We start from the raw sequence: 18,071 nt of genomic DNA, 5'->3' as shown, positions 1-18,071 counted from the left end.
CTCCTGAGTAGCTGGGATTACAGGTGCATGCTGTCACACCCGGCTAATTTTTTGTATTTTAGTAGAGACGGGGTTTTACCGTATTGCCCAGGCTGGTCTTGAACTCCTGAGCTCAGGCAATCTGCCCATCTCGGCCTCCCACAGTGCTGGGATTACAGGCATGAGCTATTGCACCTGGCCTAATTTTGTATTTTTAGTAGAGACGGGACTTCACCATGTTTGCCAGGCTGGTCTCGTAATCTGCCTGCCTTGGCCTTCTAAAGTGCTGGGATTACAGGCGTGAGCCACCACGCCCGCCCCAACTGTGTCTTAGAACATCCTCAACTATTCTTATTTCCTCTCTTTCCCTGACTCTTGCATTTATATTATCATAAATCTTAGCTCTCATACTCAATGAATGTGAAACAAGAAAACTCTACACAATTCATTTGCACAGATACCATTTTCATTCACATGAGTGTCTAAACTAAATGCCAGTCATTAGTGGTAAAGTTATGAGTAAGCCAGGCACAGTGGTTCTCTCTTCTTCCCTCTTCCCTTCTCTCTCCCTCTCCCCATCCCTCCATCAGTCTGTCTGTCTGTCTGTCTCTCTCTCTCTCTCTCTCTTCCTCTTCCTTTCATGCGAAGAGGTGAACTTTCCATCCCAGCTGGCAAGACTAATTCGGGCATGCATTCTCTTCCTTGTGGACTGTTATAATGGCTTCCTTTTCCCTTCCAATCCATCAAACTCATTCTTGGCTGAGAAATTTTAAATATACAAATCTGATCTAATTATCTTTCCCTGTCTCAAATTTCACATCTAACCACAGTATCAAGTTTTGATTCTTTAGCATACTATTATAGAGTCCTAATCCCAGCCTGCCTTTGTCAGTCGCATGCTTATGCTGTTTGCTCTAGCACCAGGGCTGTCTACTATTTATATTTTGAAGCTGCCTAATACTACCACTGCCAGTTCATCTCAAGGAGAACCATTCATTTCCTCACTTGCTCCTCCTGTATTCTTTTATGTATTTTACAACACTTATCACATCGTGTTATATTGGCTTCTTTTACCTTTCTACACCTCCTGCCAAACTCAGAGCAGCAAAAATAGAAAGGAACCATGTGTTCTCATTTTAATCCACAGTGCTTTTGAACAATCTCTGATTCATGGTAACCATCAGTAGATGTTTGAGCTTAATCTGAAGACATGTGCCTAAAGTCAGAAAATTCACAATCCTAGTAGTGTAGATAGATATACAACTACTTATAATACTAGGCAGTATATACTAATACTAAATAAATTGGAAATTTCTTGAAATTATGATCATGAATGTGACTCTTGGATCTCTGGCATTTTACTGGGTACATAGTTATTCTTATGTATAAATGTAAATGACTAAATGAAGGGAAGAAGTCTCCTCAGCATGGTCTAGTGGACCTCTACCTCCCATTCTTATAACCCTCTCGCACTCCAAAACCCTTGAAAGATGGAGTCCCAGGCCTTGACCAGGAGAGAAATTGCTATGAAAATGCCATGGATAGAGAAAGCAAACCGTGATAGCAATTAAGAGCCCCATACAAAGTCATAAAGGCACATTCTTCTCATTGGAAGCGTTTTCTAGCGTATGCAGTTTTACTGCAAGGTGACTAGCAGCAAGGCTATTTTCAAGAATAATTATGAGGAGTGGCTTATTGTAAGAGAAGCAATTTTAAGTTTCACAGAAACATCAGATAAGTTTAAAACTTTGTTTATAGCATCATCTTTTATTTATTCTTGGTAGAAAATAAATTTCCCCTCAAGGCATATGTCTGTAAGTAGAATTCTTTATTCATTTATGTCTTGTTTAACTGTACCAAAACTACAATTTTTTGGCCATAGTTTCTCATGAAACCTAAAGCACTCTTGGTTACCCACTAACTTTTAAATAAAATACACATAAATCAAATTTTATCTATAAAAATGTATTCTTAACATTAAAAATTTATCAAATGTTGGGTACAACCTAATTTTTCAGTTGATGAGTTGATTTTGTTTACTTGTATTGGGGAGCAACTTTGATTTTAAATTACTGCCTTTTTAAAGAATTGCTTTTACATATATTGGATACAGAAGGGATCCCTGAATTCTGTAGCATCATAAATACTGGAATGAGGCTGGGTGTAGTGGCTCACATCTGTAATCCCAGCACTTTGGGAGGCCAAGGTGGGTGGATCACCTGAGGTCAAGGGTTTGACACCAGCCTGGCCAGTGTGGCGAAACCCAGTCTCTACTAAAAATACAAAAATTAGCCAGGTGTGGTGGTGCATGCCTGTAATCCCAGCTACTCAGGAGCCTGAGGAAGGAGAATCACTTGAACTCGGGAGGCAGAGGGTTGCAGTGAGCTGAGATTGTGCCATTGCACTCCAGCCTGGGTGACAGCAAGATTGTCTTTAAAAAAAATATACTGGAATGAAGTTTTCGTCTGAAAAAGAGAATATTATGATTACAGGGCACAGGCAAAGCATAGAGCCAGTCTGGCATAAGTGGTTTTTGGTTTTGATTTTTTTTTCCCCATACTAGAAGTTCTTAAATTAATGCGTGAAGTGGTTCTTGGGCTATTGAATTACTTTTTTTCTTGAGTTAATTCATTGGCAGTTAACTTTGTAAAAGCAATATTTTTAAATTAACATGGGGAAAAAACTGCCATCTCTTAATTTGAGCTTTAAGTAATCACCCCTACTAACTACTTTATAGTGATTATTAACTTTGTAAACTGCTGATTTTGGACACATGTTAGAACTTAGATTTAAATTTATTCATATTTGGTAGAAGTATTTTAGTGTTATAAATCATTATGAATGAATGTACTAAAAGAAAAAAGAATGTAATAAAAGATCTCACTCCCTTTCTCTTGATTGTCTCATGGTTTTTTATTATATATTTTAATCAACTACATACTTATTGATCCTGGCTATATTATCAGCTATTAGATAACACAATTTTAAAGTGCCTCTTGCCCTCTGGACACCAAAGACTCAACATTTATTGCTTGAGCATTGCCTTTGTTTTGAATATGGCTTTGTAAAGACAAAAATCCAGGCCGGGTGCTGTGGCTCACGCCTGTAATCCCAGCACTTTGTGAGACTGGGGTGGGCGGATCACCTGAGGTCAGGAGTTCGAGACTAGCTTGGCCAAAATGGTGAGACCCATCTCTATTAAAAATACAAAAAAACTAGCCAGGTGTAGTGGCACACTGCTGTAGTCCCAGCTACTCAGGAGGCTGAGTCAGCAGAATTGCTTGAACCCAGGAGGCAGAGGCTTCAGTGAGCTGAGGTTGTCCCATTGCACTCCAGCCTAGGCAGCAAGAGCAAAACTCCATCTAAAAAAAAAAAAAAAAAAAAAAAAAGATTCTGAGCTCTTTTAGAACAGAGGAGAGTAATACTCTGAGTTATGATCATTTATATGGAGGAAACATATCAGTGTTTTGTTTCTCTGTAGTATTGCTAAACTTTAAGAATTTTTAAAGGAGCTAAATCAGTAATTATGTATCTTGTTTCCTTCCCTAAGAATTACTTCTGGAATTATTTCGTTATCTTATTTTTAGGTGTTGCAAAGTCAACCAAAGGGGCCATACTAGAAAGGCAAAAGAGAAAACCAGGTTATTGTGAGATGAGGGGGTGATGAGGTCTGGGGTAAAATAGAATGTATATGACTCACTTAAATGTATTCAGATTTCTTTAAAACATTGTGCCATCTAAACAAAAATCCTTTGCCACTGTGACTTTGCAATCCCTGGTTTATATTCATCTGACAATAACAAAACCTATCATATTTATATGAAAGTTACTTTTAGATATAAATATATGATATAATGAACATGTGTCATGATTGTGCTCATCTGCCAGTATATTTGCGTGGGCCACATAGTATTTTTAATGGGCTTAAAAAAAAATAACAGGTGAGGTGAAAACATAACACTCCCATTTTATTCCTGAATGTTTTCCTCTTGGCTAATCTTAGTCCTTACAGTGATACTCAAAGGTAGAGTTAGACTGGTAAATGGAGTGAAGGGTAGACATTTTATATCTTCTTAAATATGACTTAAAATCTGGCATTGTAGGATATTGAGAAAATTCAGATTTTTCAGCTTTATTAAAATTTGATGACTTTACATTGGGTTCACAAAAGTAAAAGAAGACATGTATCTTTTCCAGTTCACTGCGCCATACATTTATATATTTTATCTTTACAGCCTGAGGAAGAACTTGATCCTGAAGAGAGGGACAACTTCCTCCAGCAGCTTTATAAGTTTATGGAAGACAGAGGTATTTTCATGCTCATTATTTTAAAGTAGTCATTTATTTTACATGTTTACATTCTAGGTATATGCATTGTTTTTGTTAGTATTGCAGATAAACAGTTTTGGATTTTATTATTTATTTATTTATTTTGAGACAGGTTCTTGCTTTGATGCCCAGGCTGGAGTGCAGTGATTTGCTCCTGGCTTACTGCAGCCTTGACCTCCTGGGCTCAAGTGATCCTCCTGCCTCAGCCTCTCGAGTAGCTGGGACTACAGGCATGTGCCACCATACTCAGCTAATTTTTTATTTTTCTATTTTTTGTAGAGACAGGTTTGGCCATATTGCCCAGGCTGGTCTCAAACTCCTGGCCTCAAGTGATTCTCTTACTTCTGCCTCCCAAAGTGCTGAGATTACAGCTGTGAACCACCATGCCTGTCTAGTTTTGGATTTTAAATAAATCCTAGAATCAGTTACACCTGACAGTAGTAAAATATTTGGAATTAAACTGTTAATACCTATTTTACATAGAAACAAGTGAGAAAGTATTTTAATACAATTTAGTTTTCCCTGTCACTTATAAACTAAAGAATATTCTGATATTTTAGAAATAGAAAGTGACCAGTTATAATGTTAATCTGCATATCCACTAATTGCTAATGCTGTATTTGTGGTAAATAAACTAGATAAACTAGCCTGATCCTTGTTCTCAGCAAATTAAACATAATAGGAGACCAATAGTTATCTGAAAAGGATGAGATTTCTAATATAGGTAGAATAATAGAACAATTATAAACCATCCTACTCCTTGGCATTTGTTAGTCCTGGAAAATCTTAAGATAAATTGGTCCTAAACATTCTGTGTGGCCTTCAGAAATCATCCTTCAGATTACTGCTAACAGTCTTAACATTTGTGTCAAAGCAGTGAAAATGGAACCAGGGTGTAAATCTTATCTTTTCTATTGTGTTTGTTTATGCCTAAACTTTTTTTTTTTTGAGACAGAGTCTTGCTCTGTCACTCAAGCTGGAGTGCAGTGGCATGAATATGGCTCCCTCCAGCCTCCACTTCCTGGACTCAAGCAATCCTCCCACTTCAGGCTCCCGAGTACCTGGGAACACAGGTGCACACCACCACACTCAGCTAATGTTTTCCTTTTAATTTTTGTAGAGACAGGATATTGCCATGTTGCCCAGGCTGGTCTCAAACTCCTGAGCCCAAGTGATCTTCCTGCCTTAGGCTCCCAAAGTGCTGGGGTTACAGGTGTGAGCCGCTGCACCCAGCCCTACGCCCAAGCTTCTTGAACCAGCAACATTGTTGGCCACACCATGTAGTGTTTAGTTTTACTCAATTCATTCACAGTTAAAGAGGTGGCTTTATTAGTTTTAGAAGTATAACACCTAAAATCTGAAGTTCCCCACAAAGGCTATATAAATAATGGAGAGCATATCTTATGTTGTCTTACATTGTTTAAGGCTCTTTAAATATGTGCCTCTAATTAATGAAATTTGGGAAATTAGAAGTTGACAGCTTTGTTTTCAAATTAGTATTTCTCATTTGAATAAACATTTTATTTCTACTTACTTACATTGAAAAGGTACTCCAATCAACAAACCACCTGTTTTGGGCTATAAAGATCTCAATCTCTTCAAACTCTTCAGACTGGTTTATCATCAGGGTGGATGTGACAATGTAAGTATAACATTGCTATTTGAAACATGTATTGGTGTCATAAAAAGGTAAATTATCTTATATTGCATTATATGCACATTGGATAATAAATACATTTCCTTAATGAACATAGAATATTAGGGTAAAGATTATTTCCTGGCCAGGCATGGTGGCTCACACCTGTAATCCCAGCATTTTGGGAGGCTGAGGCGGGGTGGATTGCTTGAGCTCAGGAGTTCGAGACCAGCCTGGGCAACATGGCGAAACCCTATCTCAACAAAAATTAGCCAGGTGTGGTGTCGCATGCCTGTGGTCCCAACTACTCGGGAAGCTGAGGTGGGAGGATCACTTGAGCCCAGGAAGTCGAGGCTGCAGTGAGCCCTGATTGCGCCACTGCACTCCAGCCTGGACAACAGAGTGAGACCCTGTCTCAAAAAAAAAAAAAAAAAAAAGATTAATTCCCTTTGCAAATGTTAACATAAAAACTTAATTTTCCAGATTGATAGTGGTGCTGTATGGAAGCAAATTTATATGGACCTTGGCATTCCTATTTTGAATTCAGCTGCTTCCTACAATGTAAAAACTGCTTATAGAAAGTAAGTAGTATAGTTTATTCATCAAAGAATATATATTTATAGGAAATATTTTCCATTTACTTTGTTAACAAGAATACATCAATCTAGGAACATTAAAGTTAGAGAAAGTGTATAAAAAGGTTTAGGTTGACAGATACTTGTGATTGAAAGTTATTTCATTGCATCAAATCTTATTTACTCCATTTCTTATGTTGTCCTGATTTCCTTTCCAAAAGCAAGATGCAGACAGTGTCTGCGATTATGATACATATTATAGAGCTACATCTTTTGGGGTGAACAGCCTTCATATCAAAACTTACGATAGTTATGTTTAGTTATCACAAGCTGAGACGCCTCAGGACAGCATTTTATGATCAGTTTTTCTGTTTATAATTCTATCTAAAACACCAAGAAAATAGTAACACAGAAAATAACAACACAAAATTTTTTTTAAATTACTGGGCTTTACTTTTTAAAAATGTGTTTAATAACATGTGAATTCAAGTTAAATGCAAAGACTGTAAGATTTCTTAAATGAAATATTGTTTGTTTAGGTATCTGTATGGTTTTGAGGAGTACTGCCGTTCGGCAAATATTCAGTTCAGAACTATTCATCACCATGAACCAAAAGTAAAAGAGGAAAAAAAAGACTTAGAAGAATCAATGGAAGAGGCTCTCAAATTAGATCAAGAAATGCCTTTAACAGAAGTGAAGAGTGAACCTGAGGAAAATATTGATTCAAACAGTGAAAGTGAAAGAGAAGAGATAGAATTAAAATCTCCGAGGGTGAGTTAATACTAGTTTTATCTGGTTTAAGTATTACTTAAAATTTTTTATTATAGCCATTTTCATATATACACAAAAGTACTACAGTGAACCTAGCTTATTTTCCAGTATTTAATGCTGCTTAGCTAACTACTTTTTTCTAAATATATTGTATATTATTTTCTCTACCTGAAAACTCTTCCTTCTGTTTTCTGTTTATGTTCGATCAAGTCATTCTCATCTGGAATGAATCTTAGATATTCCTTTTCCAAGTCTTTTGCTAAAGTATCACCTCATTGAAGGCTATCTCGGTCACCTTATCTGAAATTGTAACCTGCCTCCTCTCTTTAGAACTCTCAGTCCCTGTAATGTTGCTCCTATTTGTAATTTACTTATTTTGTTTATTGTGATTATCTATTTTGCGCCACTCTACACAAGAATTACACTCCACGAGGTCAGGGATTAGTGTTTATTTCGTTTATTGACAGATCCCAGGCATTTAGAATAGTGCCTGGCACGTAATAAAGGCTTATTAAATAGATGTTGAATAAACGAATCACCTCTTTATAGTGCCTGTGCCCTGAACTAGATGGTATCTTGTCTTTCTCTGTAACTTTATAGCACACTGTGTGGCTCTAGTGATGTGTACATGTACGCTGGTTGTATCTTCCAACTCTGCTCCTTCTTTCCTTTAATATATAAAGTCTGTTTAGGAATTGTCATCTAGCATTTGGATCAGTGTCCAGTAATGTTTACATAGTAGGATTTATCAAGTTTTAGAAAGAGAAAGGAATTTACCGCACCGTCAAAGAAGTTTAATTTGTATAATATGTCTTATTTTTTGGTGGAATCATATTTAATGAAAAAGAATGTGAAATTTCTTTGTCTTATAGTCCAGAAACCAGTTGTTAAAACTGTTCATTCTTTCATGTAGTAAATGGAATCTTTTAGTGAATATCATGAAGTTTCCAAATTGGTTTTCTTTTCTTTTATTAATTTTTTTTAAAATTGTGGTAAGTACATATAACATAAAATTTGCCACCTTAACTCTTTTCAAGTGTACATTTCATTGGCATTAAGTACATTCTCACTGTTGCATAAGTGTCACCACCATCCAGTTCCAGAACATTTTTACCTTGCAAAACTGAAATTCTGTACCCATTAAACAGTAACTCCTCATTCTTCCCCCAACCCCTAGCAACCACAATTTTACTTTCTGTACCTATGAATTTGATATTCTAGGTATCTTTATATAAGTGAAATCATACAGTGTTTGTTTTTTTGTACTGGCTTATTCACTCAGCATAATATCTGCAAGACATTATGTTGTAGCACGTGTCAGAATTTCCTTCCTTTTTAAAGGTGAATAATATTTTATTGTATGTATTGTGGACATACTTTCTTGTCATTACCTAAAAACCTTCCTCGTCCTACATAAAATATCTGCAATGTGCTGTCTAGTATAGATGAACCATAAATTTACATTCTCCTAAATTTTCTCCCAATTTTTTACTATTTTAAAAAGTGCTGTAATACATTTGCTTGTAAAAATATCCTTATCACTTATCCACATATATAAGCCAGGCTTCTAAAAATGGCATTTCTCACCTGTAGTCCCAGCTACTCAGGAGGCTGAGGCAGGAGGATCACTTGAAACCAGGAGGCAGAGGTTGTAGCGAGCCAAGATCGCACCACTGCACTCTAGCCTAGGTGATAGAGCGAGACTCCATCTCAAAAAATTGAATAAATAAATAAAAATGGTACTTCTGGGAAAAAGGCATACAGACCCAAGTTTTATAGCAGTTGTTTTCATTCATTTACCTACAGATATTTTAAAAGCACCTGCTAGGCCGGGCGCGGTGGCTCACGCCTGTAATCCCAGCACTTTGGGAGGCCGAGGCGGGCGGATCACGAGGTCAGGAGATCAAGACCATCCTGGCCACATGGTGAAACCCCATCTCTACTAAAAATACAAAAATTAGCTGGGCGTGGTGGCGTGCGCCTGTAGTCCCAGCTACTCATGAGGCTGAGGCTGGAGAATCGCTTGAACCTGGGAGGTAGAGGTTGCAGTGAGCTGAGATCACACCACTGCACTCCAGCCTGGTGACACAGTGAGCTTCTGTCTCAAAACAAAAACAAAAACAAAAACACCTGCTATGTGCCAGCCACTGTGTAGATCTGAGGAGATGGAAGTGCCATCTTGGAACTTGCATGCTAGTGCTTTATGATAGAAAAAAATTTCTTCTTTTCCTGCCTTTGAAGTGTAAATAGCACATAGCCAGCAACTAGGGAAAACATTTGCTTACTGAGATATTAATTGTATCCTAATGCTCCCTAAGTTGCCGGCTGTTTATCTGCTTTATTCCAAGAAGAGGAGAATTCTGCCAGTGTATAAAAGTTGTCTTGAAACAGAACCTAGGAGATAGTGAAATTGCTCACCAGTCATGGTCACTTCAGCATTCAGTGGGCTAGATAGAAGCTAGTGGGGGTAAAACATATTGCTGTTGGCCCAGCGAACTCTCCAGATACTCATTCAAAGAAGTCTCCTCACTTTTTTTGCCATTTATGCAATTCAGTTCTTTTAAAATGTAGTCATCCACAAATACAGTGACAATGTAAATTTTGTCTTACTAAGCTGTAGAATTAGAGACCACAGAGCTTTTAAAGAAGCAAAATTCAGGGGATTTGCTTTATTATTGTTACGTTTTATCATTAACATTAGATAATTTATTTTAAATTTTTATTATAGTTGAGAATAAAAGTGAGATAAAATGACGTAGTAAACAAAGGAGACAACTTTTATTTCTTTTTTGTTGTTGTTTCCTTTTTTCACTCAAACAGATTCTGACAGATATTTCTTAAGTAGTATGTAGCCAAAGTAGACCTGGACATAATTAAGTAATTTATATTAGTTATTCTTTTACTTTCAAAAGGAAGAGAAATGTACCTTTGAGTTGGTTTTCAGGGCCGTGTTTCAAGCCAGAGTCATTGCTGTGAAGGTTAAAGGAAAAGATGTTTTTTCCTGCTTTTTTCCCCTTTATAGTGATAGCTATTTTAAAGCTTTTATCACCTCTACTAGGGACGAAGGAGAATTGCTCGAGATGTAAATTCTATTAAAAAGGAAATTGAAGAAGAGAAAACAGAAGACAAATTAAAAGACAATGATACAGAAAATAAGGATGCAGATGATGACTATGAAACTGCAGAGAAAAAAGAAAATGAGCTACTACTGGGGAGAAAAAATACACCAAAGCAAAAAGAGAAGAAAATTAAAAAACAGGAGGATTCTGACAAAGATTCAGATGAAGAGGAAGAGAAAAGCCAAGAGAGGTACATTATCTTATGTTTGTTCTCCAGAAGCACCTGTCTGGGGTACAACAGCGCTTTGTTCCTGCTTAGAGATTCAGGTTTAAGGGAATGTTTTCTTATTGGGACTTCCGTTCCTCTTGTCTAATGAAGGTGAGACACATTGTGAAGATGATGTGTATTGCCTTTCGGAATCGGAGAATATACTGGTCGCACCATTTTAATAGCACTTGTGCCCTAAACAGTGGCCTCAAAGAAGGCTGCGCCACCCAGTCAAAAGAAAGGTCCTGCAGTTGACAGCAGGGAAGGGAGCTGGAGAAAAATGGAGGAAGTGGACAAGAGGAAACAGCGACAGCAAAAATTCCATTTTAAAAAAGGTACAATGTGGGAAAGCTAACAAACACATGGGTGCACAGTACTAGCAGATGTTTCTGTGTGTTAGCTTTAAGACATTTTTCTTTTTCAAGTTATTGTATTAGATTAAGTGGCATGCACCCCTGATTCTAGTTTGGAAAATACATTCTTGCCCCACATCACAACAATAAATTTTAGATTTTTTAATGTCCATCCTGTTTACTGTTGAGTAAAACCTGTATTCTTTTTTTCTATGTATTAGACAAGTATGGACTGAACTGACTTAAAAATAGTCAGAGATTAGGCAGTCCAGCAAGATCAAGGTAGTCTCTCACCAAGGTATTAGCTGTTTCTGTAAGCGTTGAGAAATGGATTTACTAATTTTAGGACACTACTAAAAATGAATTTTAACTGAGCAACAACATAACACACTTACTTGTAATACCAGCTGTCTTCTATAGTTATTTTTCTATTATTATGTGATGTTAATTTTTCTAGAAATTTGAGTTGTTAAGCCAAATTTGGGAAAACTGACCTGCCATTGAGATAATAAATATTTGGAAAAATAGGATGATTAGTGAATGGGAGAGGTAATTTGATTTAATACAAATAGGCACAGGAGCTATCACAATTACGTATGAACTAGGTTAGTGAGTAAGAAAAGGTTCTGTAATGAAATATAATTAGGATTAGGAAAAGTAGGAGGAAATAATTGGAGTTGAGTATAATGCTATGAGTATAGAATTTTAAATATTTGGACAAAAAAATTTAAGCAAAGGTGAAGCACTTAAAAAGTAGAGCCTGATTGGCCGGGCGCAGTGTCTCACACCTGTAATCCCAGCATTTTGGGAGGCCGAGGCAGGCGGATCATGAGGTCAGGAGATCAAGACCATCCTGGCTAACACGGTGAAACCCCATCTCTACTAAAAATACAAAAATTAGCCAGGCGCGGTGGTGGGCACCTGTATTCCCAGCTATTCGGGAGGCTGAGGCAGGAGAATGGCGTGAACCCGGGAGGCGGAGCTTGCAGTGAACCAAGATTGTATCGTTGCACTCCATCCAGCCTAGGTAACAGAGTGAGACTCTGTCTCAAAAAAAAAGGAAAGCCTAATTATAGTTTGAAGCTTTGTGAAAAGCTTTGAAGCTTTGTGTGAAAAACATCAAAATATGTATATTGAAATATGTATATAAAACATATAATACATCTATGTAAAAATGTGATTTAAAAAGACTATAACTGCTATGTAAATGGAGGTTTATTTTAGAGAAAACTTCACAGACTTGAATATGAAGAACAATATTATCTTTAAGTAGTTTTTCTCATAATGTTTTGAATTTACCTCATCAGTCTATTATTGGAAGGTGTCCTCCAAGAGAAAACATTCCCACTGCAAATGGGCTGTCAAAGCTTCATGTCAGGACCCCCAGGGGTCACCAAAATAATGCCCTATATTTATTACAGAGAACAATACTACTTGTTGAGCTTTTAATGCTTGTGACACTAGAATGATCTTTGATGCAGTTCTCTTGTGAGTCTTTACAGCATTGATACACAATGTTTTGTTATAAAAATATTAAAAGTATTTTTAGACCGTCCTGTTTTAATCTTTATACCTGATTATCAATACAAAGAAAAGCTGATGGAATATGAGTAAACAAATAGAATTCAACACAAATGTAAAGCTTTGTTCTTGTGGTGCTATCCTACAGTGTCAGCAAGTGACCTAATACTCAAATTTCTTTTCTTTGTTAGGGTTGGGAAACCTTTAAAATATAAATTAGTTTACATGGTTACTAAGGTAGATAGCCCTTGCTTATTATTTTACCCACTAAAAAAACTAGTCTTGCCAAGAACTATTCTAATTGCGGTAGTAAAGCAGATTTAAGAAAATTCAGTTGCAGGAAGTTACAAAATATCCTTAGATCTTTTTTTACATATAAGGTGGCACTTAAATATGAATTCTGAAGAATTTTTTCAGAGCATATTTTTCTTATTTTGTTTTGTCAAAAGTGATTTGTTTGATTACAGATCATCGTTAGCTGGCACTTAAATACGAATTCTAAAGAATTTTTTCAGAGCGTATTTTTCTTATTTTGTTTTGTCAGAAGTGATTTGTTTGATTACAGATCATCATTAGCTGTGACTTGATTGGCTTTTAAAAAGTATGGGTTTACTTTGAGTACAGTGCACCTTCACATAATAAATTCCTTAGTAAGTAGGCCACAGAAATCTTCTCCTTCTCCTCCTTCTTCTCCTCCTCCACTGATATGTTACTAAGGTAATATTTAGGTTGTGAATAATCTACCTGTTGAATTCTTTTAGCATATTTTGTTCTCCATTAAGTTATTAGTAGCATTATCAATATTATAACTTATGCAGGGAAGAAACTGAAAGCAAATGTGACTCTGAGGGAGAGGAAGATGAGGAAGACATGGAACCCTGCCTAACAGGAACCAAAGTGAAAGTAAAATACGGACGAGGGAAGACTCAGAAAATTTATGAAGCCAGTATTAAAAGCACTGAAATTGATGATGGAGAAGTTTTATATTTGGTACATTACTATGGATGGAATGTCAGGTAAGCAAGAAAGTATTTTCTTACTATTGAAATTTTTTCAGTGGTTAAATAGAACATCAACTTAATGTTGTGAAGAGTGAAAGCAAATGATGGTATATATTTACAAAGCACACCTTGATTCTGAATTTTCCAAGACTTTGACATTCCTGCTGTTATACTGGCAGTGTCAATGCTTCTAGCCGGAGACTACCAGGATCACACCTGTAGTTAGAACAAGTTACATTTATTACTCATTTATAGTGAGGGAGAACACACAGCAAAGGAAACCATAGGGCACCTTAGTAATAAGGTGTTAAATGAATCAACAGAGGCTCAAGGCACCACCTTTGGAAAACAATTCATAATTCTGTGGAGACATATTACTGAATGTGAGCAGGGAGCCAGGCCCCCAGCTTCCAACTGTGCAGTGTTTGTTTGTTTCATTAATCAGAAATCAAGCCTGTGTCAAGCACTGTAATAATTCTAAGTCGACTAATTAATAAAACAGAACGTTAGAACTTAGATTTGATATTCCATTAGATTATTTTGGGGAGGGTTTAAGAAAGGCAGAGCATGGTGGCTCGTGCCTGTAATACCAGCACTTTGGGAGGTGGAGGCGGAAGGACTGCTTGAGGCCAGGAGTTCGAGACCAGACCTGGCAACATAGTTAGACCCTCATCTCTACAAAAAATTAAAATTAAAAATTAGCCTGGCATTGTGGCACGTACCTGTAGTCCCAGCTACCCAGAAGGCTGAGGTGAGAGGATCACTGGAGCCCAGGAGTTGGAGACTGCAATGAGCTATGATCATGCCACTGCACTCCAGCCTGGACGATGGAGCAAAACCCTGTCTCTTATTAAAAAAAAAAAAGAAAAAAAAAAAAAGGGATTTTGCTCCATATTGGATCCTGTCAGGAAGCTGGGGTAATTATAATTGGTTTTCTTAATACATCTTATCTAGAAGGAGAGACAGACCAAGGTAACACTATAACTGGTAAAGAAACAGCAATCACTCACATTAGTCAAGAAAAAAAAGCTGTTTGGTCGTTTTTGTGACTTGGACAATGTTCCTGTTTTTTCTGTGCTCAGACACGATTAAGAAGTGGTCTTGTTTTTGTTTTGATACATCATGATCACAGAATGGACTTGTCTGATGTTGATGCTCTTTGAAATTGTTCATATTTCAACAGCAGGACAGTGTGGCCTAGCTATGCGTGCCAGACTAGCTCCAAGCAACACCAAGGCCCAACGGATAGTGCCAGGAAAATTCCTAAATGTCGGGGGCTGCCTTTCTTGTTGTCTTTTACAAAATCTGGCATGTTTAATATCTCTAGTTGCCCTGTATTTATTTGGAGCCAGACTGCTCCTGGGTTTCTCTATACACTAGATGTGTGCTCTGTTATGACTCAAATCCCTCATCTCTAAACTGGGAAAAATACGGTTCCTATTTTGTAGAGGTGTTGTATAATGCAGTAGTTCCCTCTCATCTGCTGGAGATGTGTTCCAAGACCCCCAGTGAATGCTGAAACCTCAGATAGTACTGAATCCTATATATCCTATCATTTTTCCTATACATATGTACCTACAATAAAGTTTAATTTATAAATTAAGCACAGTAAGAGATTAACAATAATAAAATACAGCAATTATAACAATATATTGTAATAAAAATTATATGAATGTAGTCTTTCTCTCTCAAAATATCTTAATATTTTTGGATCATGGGTAACTGAACTATGCTGTGGCTAAGCAGGGACTACTGTAGTGATAATATTTGTATTAAGATGTAAATGCTTAGAATCATGCCTGGCACTTAGTGCTCCATGAATGTTAACTGTTTTGTTTTCTTTACAATGTATTGCTGAATTCAGGGGAAAAGGACTATATCTTACCAACTTTCAGTCATTATATTTCCAGTTGCATCACATGATAGCCTTCTTTCTTCTTCAGATTCTTATTTAGTTCACAACTCTCCACTCCTGTTTCACATCTGTATATGTCTGTGTTCTGCTTTCTAGAATTTCCCGTATCATCTTTCTTTCTCATCTCTTTAATGTTTTACTTTATGACTCTTCTCAGCAGTCATTTTATTATACACTCAGGTTTTGGATTGGTCATCTCCCTAATTCGTTACTTAACTGGTACTCTCCTGGTTCATGTTTTTTCATTGTTCTTGTCTACTCCTAAAAGCTGGTATAATTCTGGCCTGTTCGTTGAGATGAAGCCACCATGGTTCCTAAAGAATTTAGCCAGATTCCTGAAAGGGAGTATCTGCAAGTGTAAGAAGTGTGAGAAGAGTCCTGGTCTCTCACTGAGAAATCCTGGGACTGTCTTTGGTTAGTAGTATTAGTGCTAGAAGTACCTACATGGTATACTGCTTTGTCCAGTGTCGCCAGGACCAAGTACACTAAAAATCAGGCTTGCACTTCTTGGTTGTCTGATACCTCCTTTGGAATTGTGGAATTGGATAGAGTTATCCCTTTGTTAGCCCTGGATCAGATACATAACTCTCTTATTGCACTTACCAGACTATACTTCATTTTACCCTATGTCTGTCTTTTATAACAGACTATGGGTTGCTTGAGAACAGGGGCCATGTTTATTCTCTACGTACTTCCTGATACAGTGCATACTAGTAGGCCCTCAGTGTATGTTCAGATGAATAAACATTTCCATATAAGTTAACAAAGTACAGATATTTAAAGGCCTAGTACAATGCTCATAGCCAGTCCCATTTTAGAAACTAGATACTGGGTTAATGAGGTGAGAGATCGTTTTCAAATCATAGTACAGGTAGTTCCTAACTTACAGTGGTTCAACTTCAATTTTTTTTTATTTAAAATGGTTCAAAAGCTATATGCATTCAGTAGAAGCCATACTTAGAAGTTTGATTTTTTTTTTTTTTTTTTTTTTAAGACGGAGTCTTGCTTTTTCACCAGGCTGGAGTGCAGTGGTGCGATCTGGGCTCACTGCAACCTCCGCCTCCTGGGTTCAAGCGATTCTCCTGCCTCAGCATCCCCAGCCTCCCAAGTAGCTGGGATTACAGATGCATGCCACCACGCGCAGCTAATTTTTGTATTTTTAGTAGAGATGGGGTTTCGCCATGTTGGCCAGGATGGTCTCGGTCTCTTGACCTTGTGATCCGCCCGCGTCGGCCTCCCAAAGTGCTGGGATTACAGGCGTGAGCCACTGTACCCGGCCTGAATTTTGATTTTTTTTTTTACTGATCTAGTGATATGCAGTATGATACTCTCTCATCAGACTGTGCAGTGGTGGCAAGCCACATCAAGCAGCGAAGAAACCATGAGACTAATCAACCAATATTGTACAGCGTATTCAATAAATTACATGAGATATTTTAGACTTTATTACAGAATAGACTTCGTGTTAGATGATTTTGCTCAACTGTAGGCTAATATAAGTGTTCTGAGCATGTTTAAGGTAGGCTAAGCTAAGCTGTGATGTTCAGTAGGCTAGATGTATTAAACGCATTTTTCGACTTACGATATTTTCAGTTTGTGATGAGTTTATCAGGACATAATGGCATCATAAGTAAAGGAGCATCTGTATAGGTAGTCATGGTACCATGTCAGCTGAAATACATGCATACAGGAACCATGTCCTTACTTTGTACATCTCCATGGTAACTGGTTTACAAAGCAAGAATATCGTTTCCAGATACATGAGTTTCTATTAACACGCTACAGTCTAAAGCAAGTTTGTCCAACCCGTGGCCCACAGGCCATATGCAGCCCGGGATGGCCTTGAATGTGGCTCAACATAAATTCATAAACTTTCTTAAAACATGAGAGTTTTTTTGTTTGTGTGGGTTTTTTTTCTTTTTCCTTTTTCTTTTTCTTTTTTTTTTTTTCTCATCAGCTATCGTTGTGTTATTTTATGTGTGGCCCAAGACAATTCTTCTTCCAGTGTGACCCAGAGAAGCCAAAAGATTGGACACTCCTGGTCTAAAGCAAGGACTGCCTGTAGTTTCTTCAATTAAGTGCACATATTTTTAGATTTTGACTTAATTCTATAAATACTTGTATATTTATATAATGTAAAAACTGTTATTTAGTTCCAGAAAACTTAATTTCTTATTTGCCCCTGATTAGTCACTTGGACTATAGACATTCAGCAGTGATAGTAATCATTTGAGAAGGCCAGGTGCAGTGGCTCATACCTATAATCCTAGCACTTTGGGAGGCTGAGGTGGGCAGATCACTTGAGCTCTGAAATTCAAGACCAGCCTGGGCAACATGGCAAAACCCCCGTCTCTATAAAAAAATACAAAAATTAGCTTGATGCAATGGTGTACACCCATGGTCTCGGCTACTCAGGAGGCTGAGGTGGGAGGATCATCTGAGCCCAGGGGATCATGCCTCTGCACTCCATCCTGGCAACAGAGTGAGACCCTCTTTCAAAAAAATTGCTGGATCCAGTGGCTCACCCCTGTAATGCCAGCCCTTTGGGAGGCCAAGGTGAGCAGATCACCTGAGGTCAGGAGTTCAAGACCAGCCTGGTCAACATGGCGAAACCCCGTCTCTACGAAAAATAAAAAATTAGCTGGGTGTGGTGGGCACCTGTAA

The 18,071-nt window shown here is 37.5% G+C and overlaps 1 protein-coding gene across 4 annotated transcripts in view; it reads left to right on the top strand.

Annotated features, from left to right (window-relative positions):
• ARID4A (AT-rich interaction domain 4A) overlaps window positions 1-18,071 on the top strand; it is a 75,363-nt gene that overhangs the window by 41,043 nt on the left and 16,249 nt on the right. For all 4 annotated transcript variants that reach the window (XM_050799708.1, XM_050799706.1, XM_050799707.1 and 1 more), the window contains 6 exons: window positions 4,215-4,287; window positions 5,856-5,950; window positions 6,428-6,525; window positions 7,059-7,290; window positions 10,349-10,599; window positions 13,310-13,507. In XM_050799708.1, the coding sequence (XP_050655665.1) occupies window positions 4,215-4,287; window positions 5,856-5,950; window positions 6,428-6,525; window positions 7,059-7,290; window positions 10,349-10,599; window positions 13,310-13,507 (947 nt within the window). The remainder of the gene's footprint in view (window positions 1-4,214; window positions 4,288-5,855; window positions 5,951-6,427; window positions 6,526-7,058; window positions 7,291-10,348; window positions 10,600-13,309; window positions 13,508-18,071) is intronic.

This window comes from Macaca thibetana, chromosome 7, assembly GCF_024542745.1.
Source record: "Macaca thibetana thibetana isolate TM-01 chromosome 7, ASM2454274v1, whole genome shotgun sequence".
In the NCBI taxonomy this organism is placed as follows: Eukaryota; Metazoa; Chordata; class Mammalia; order Primates; family Cercopithecidae; genus Macaca; species Macaca thibetana.
Note: the sequence above shows the minus strand (reverse complement) of the source record. Positions and strands in the feature narration are given on the sequence as shown.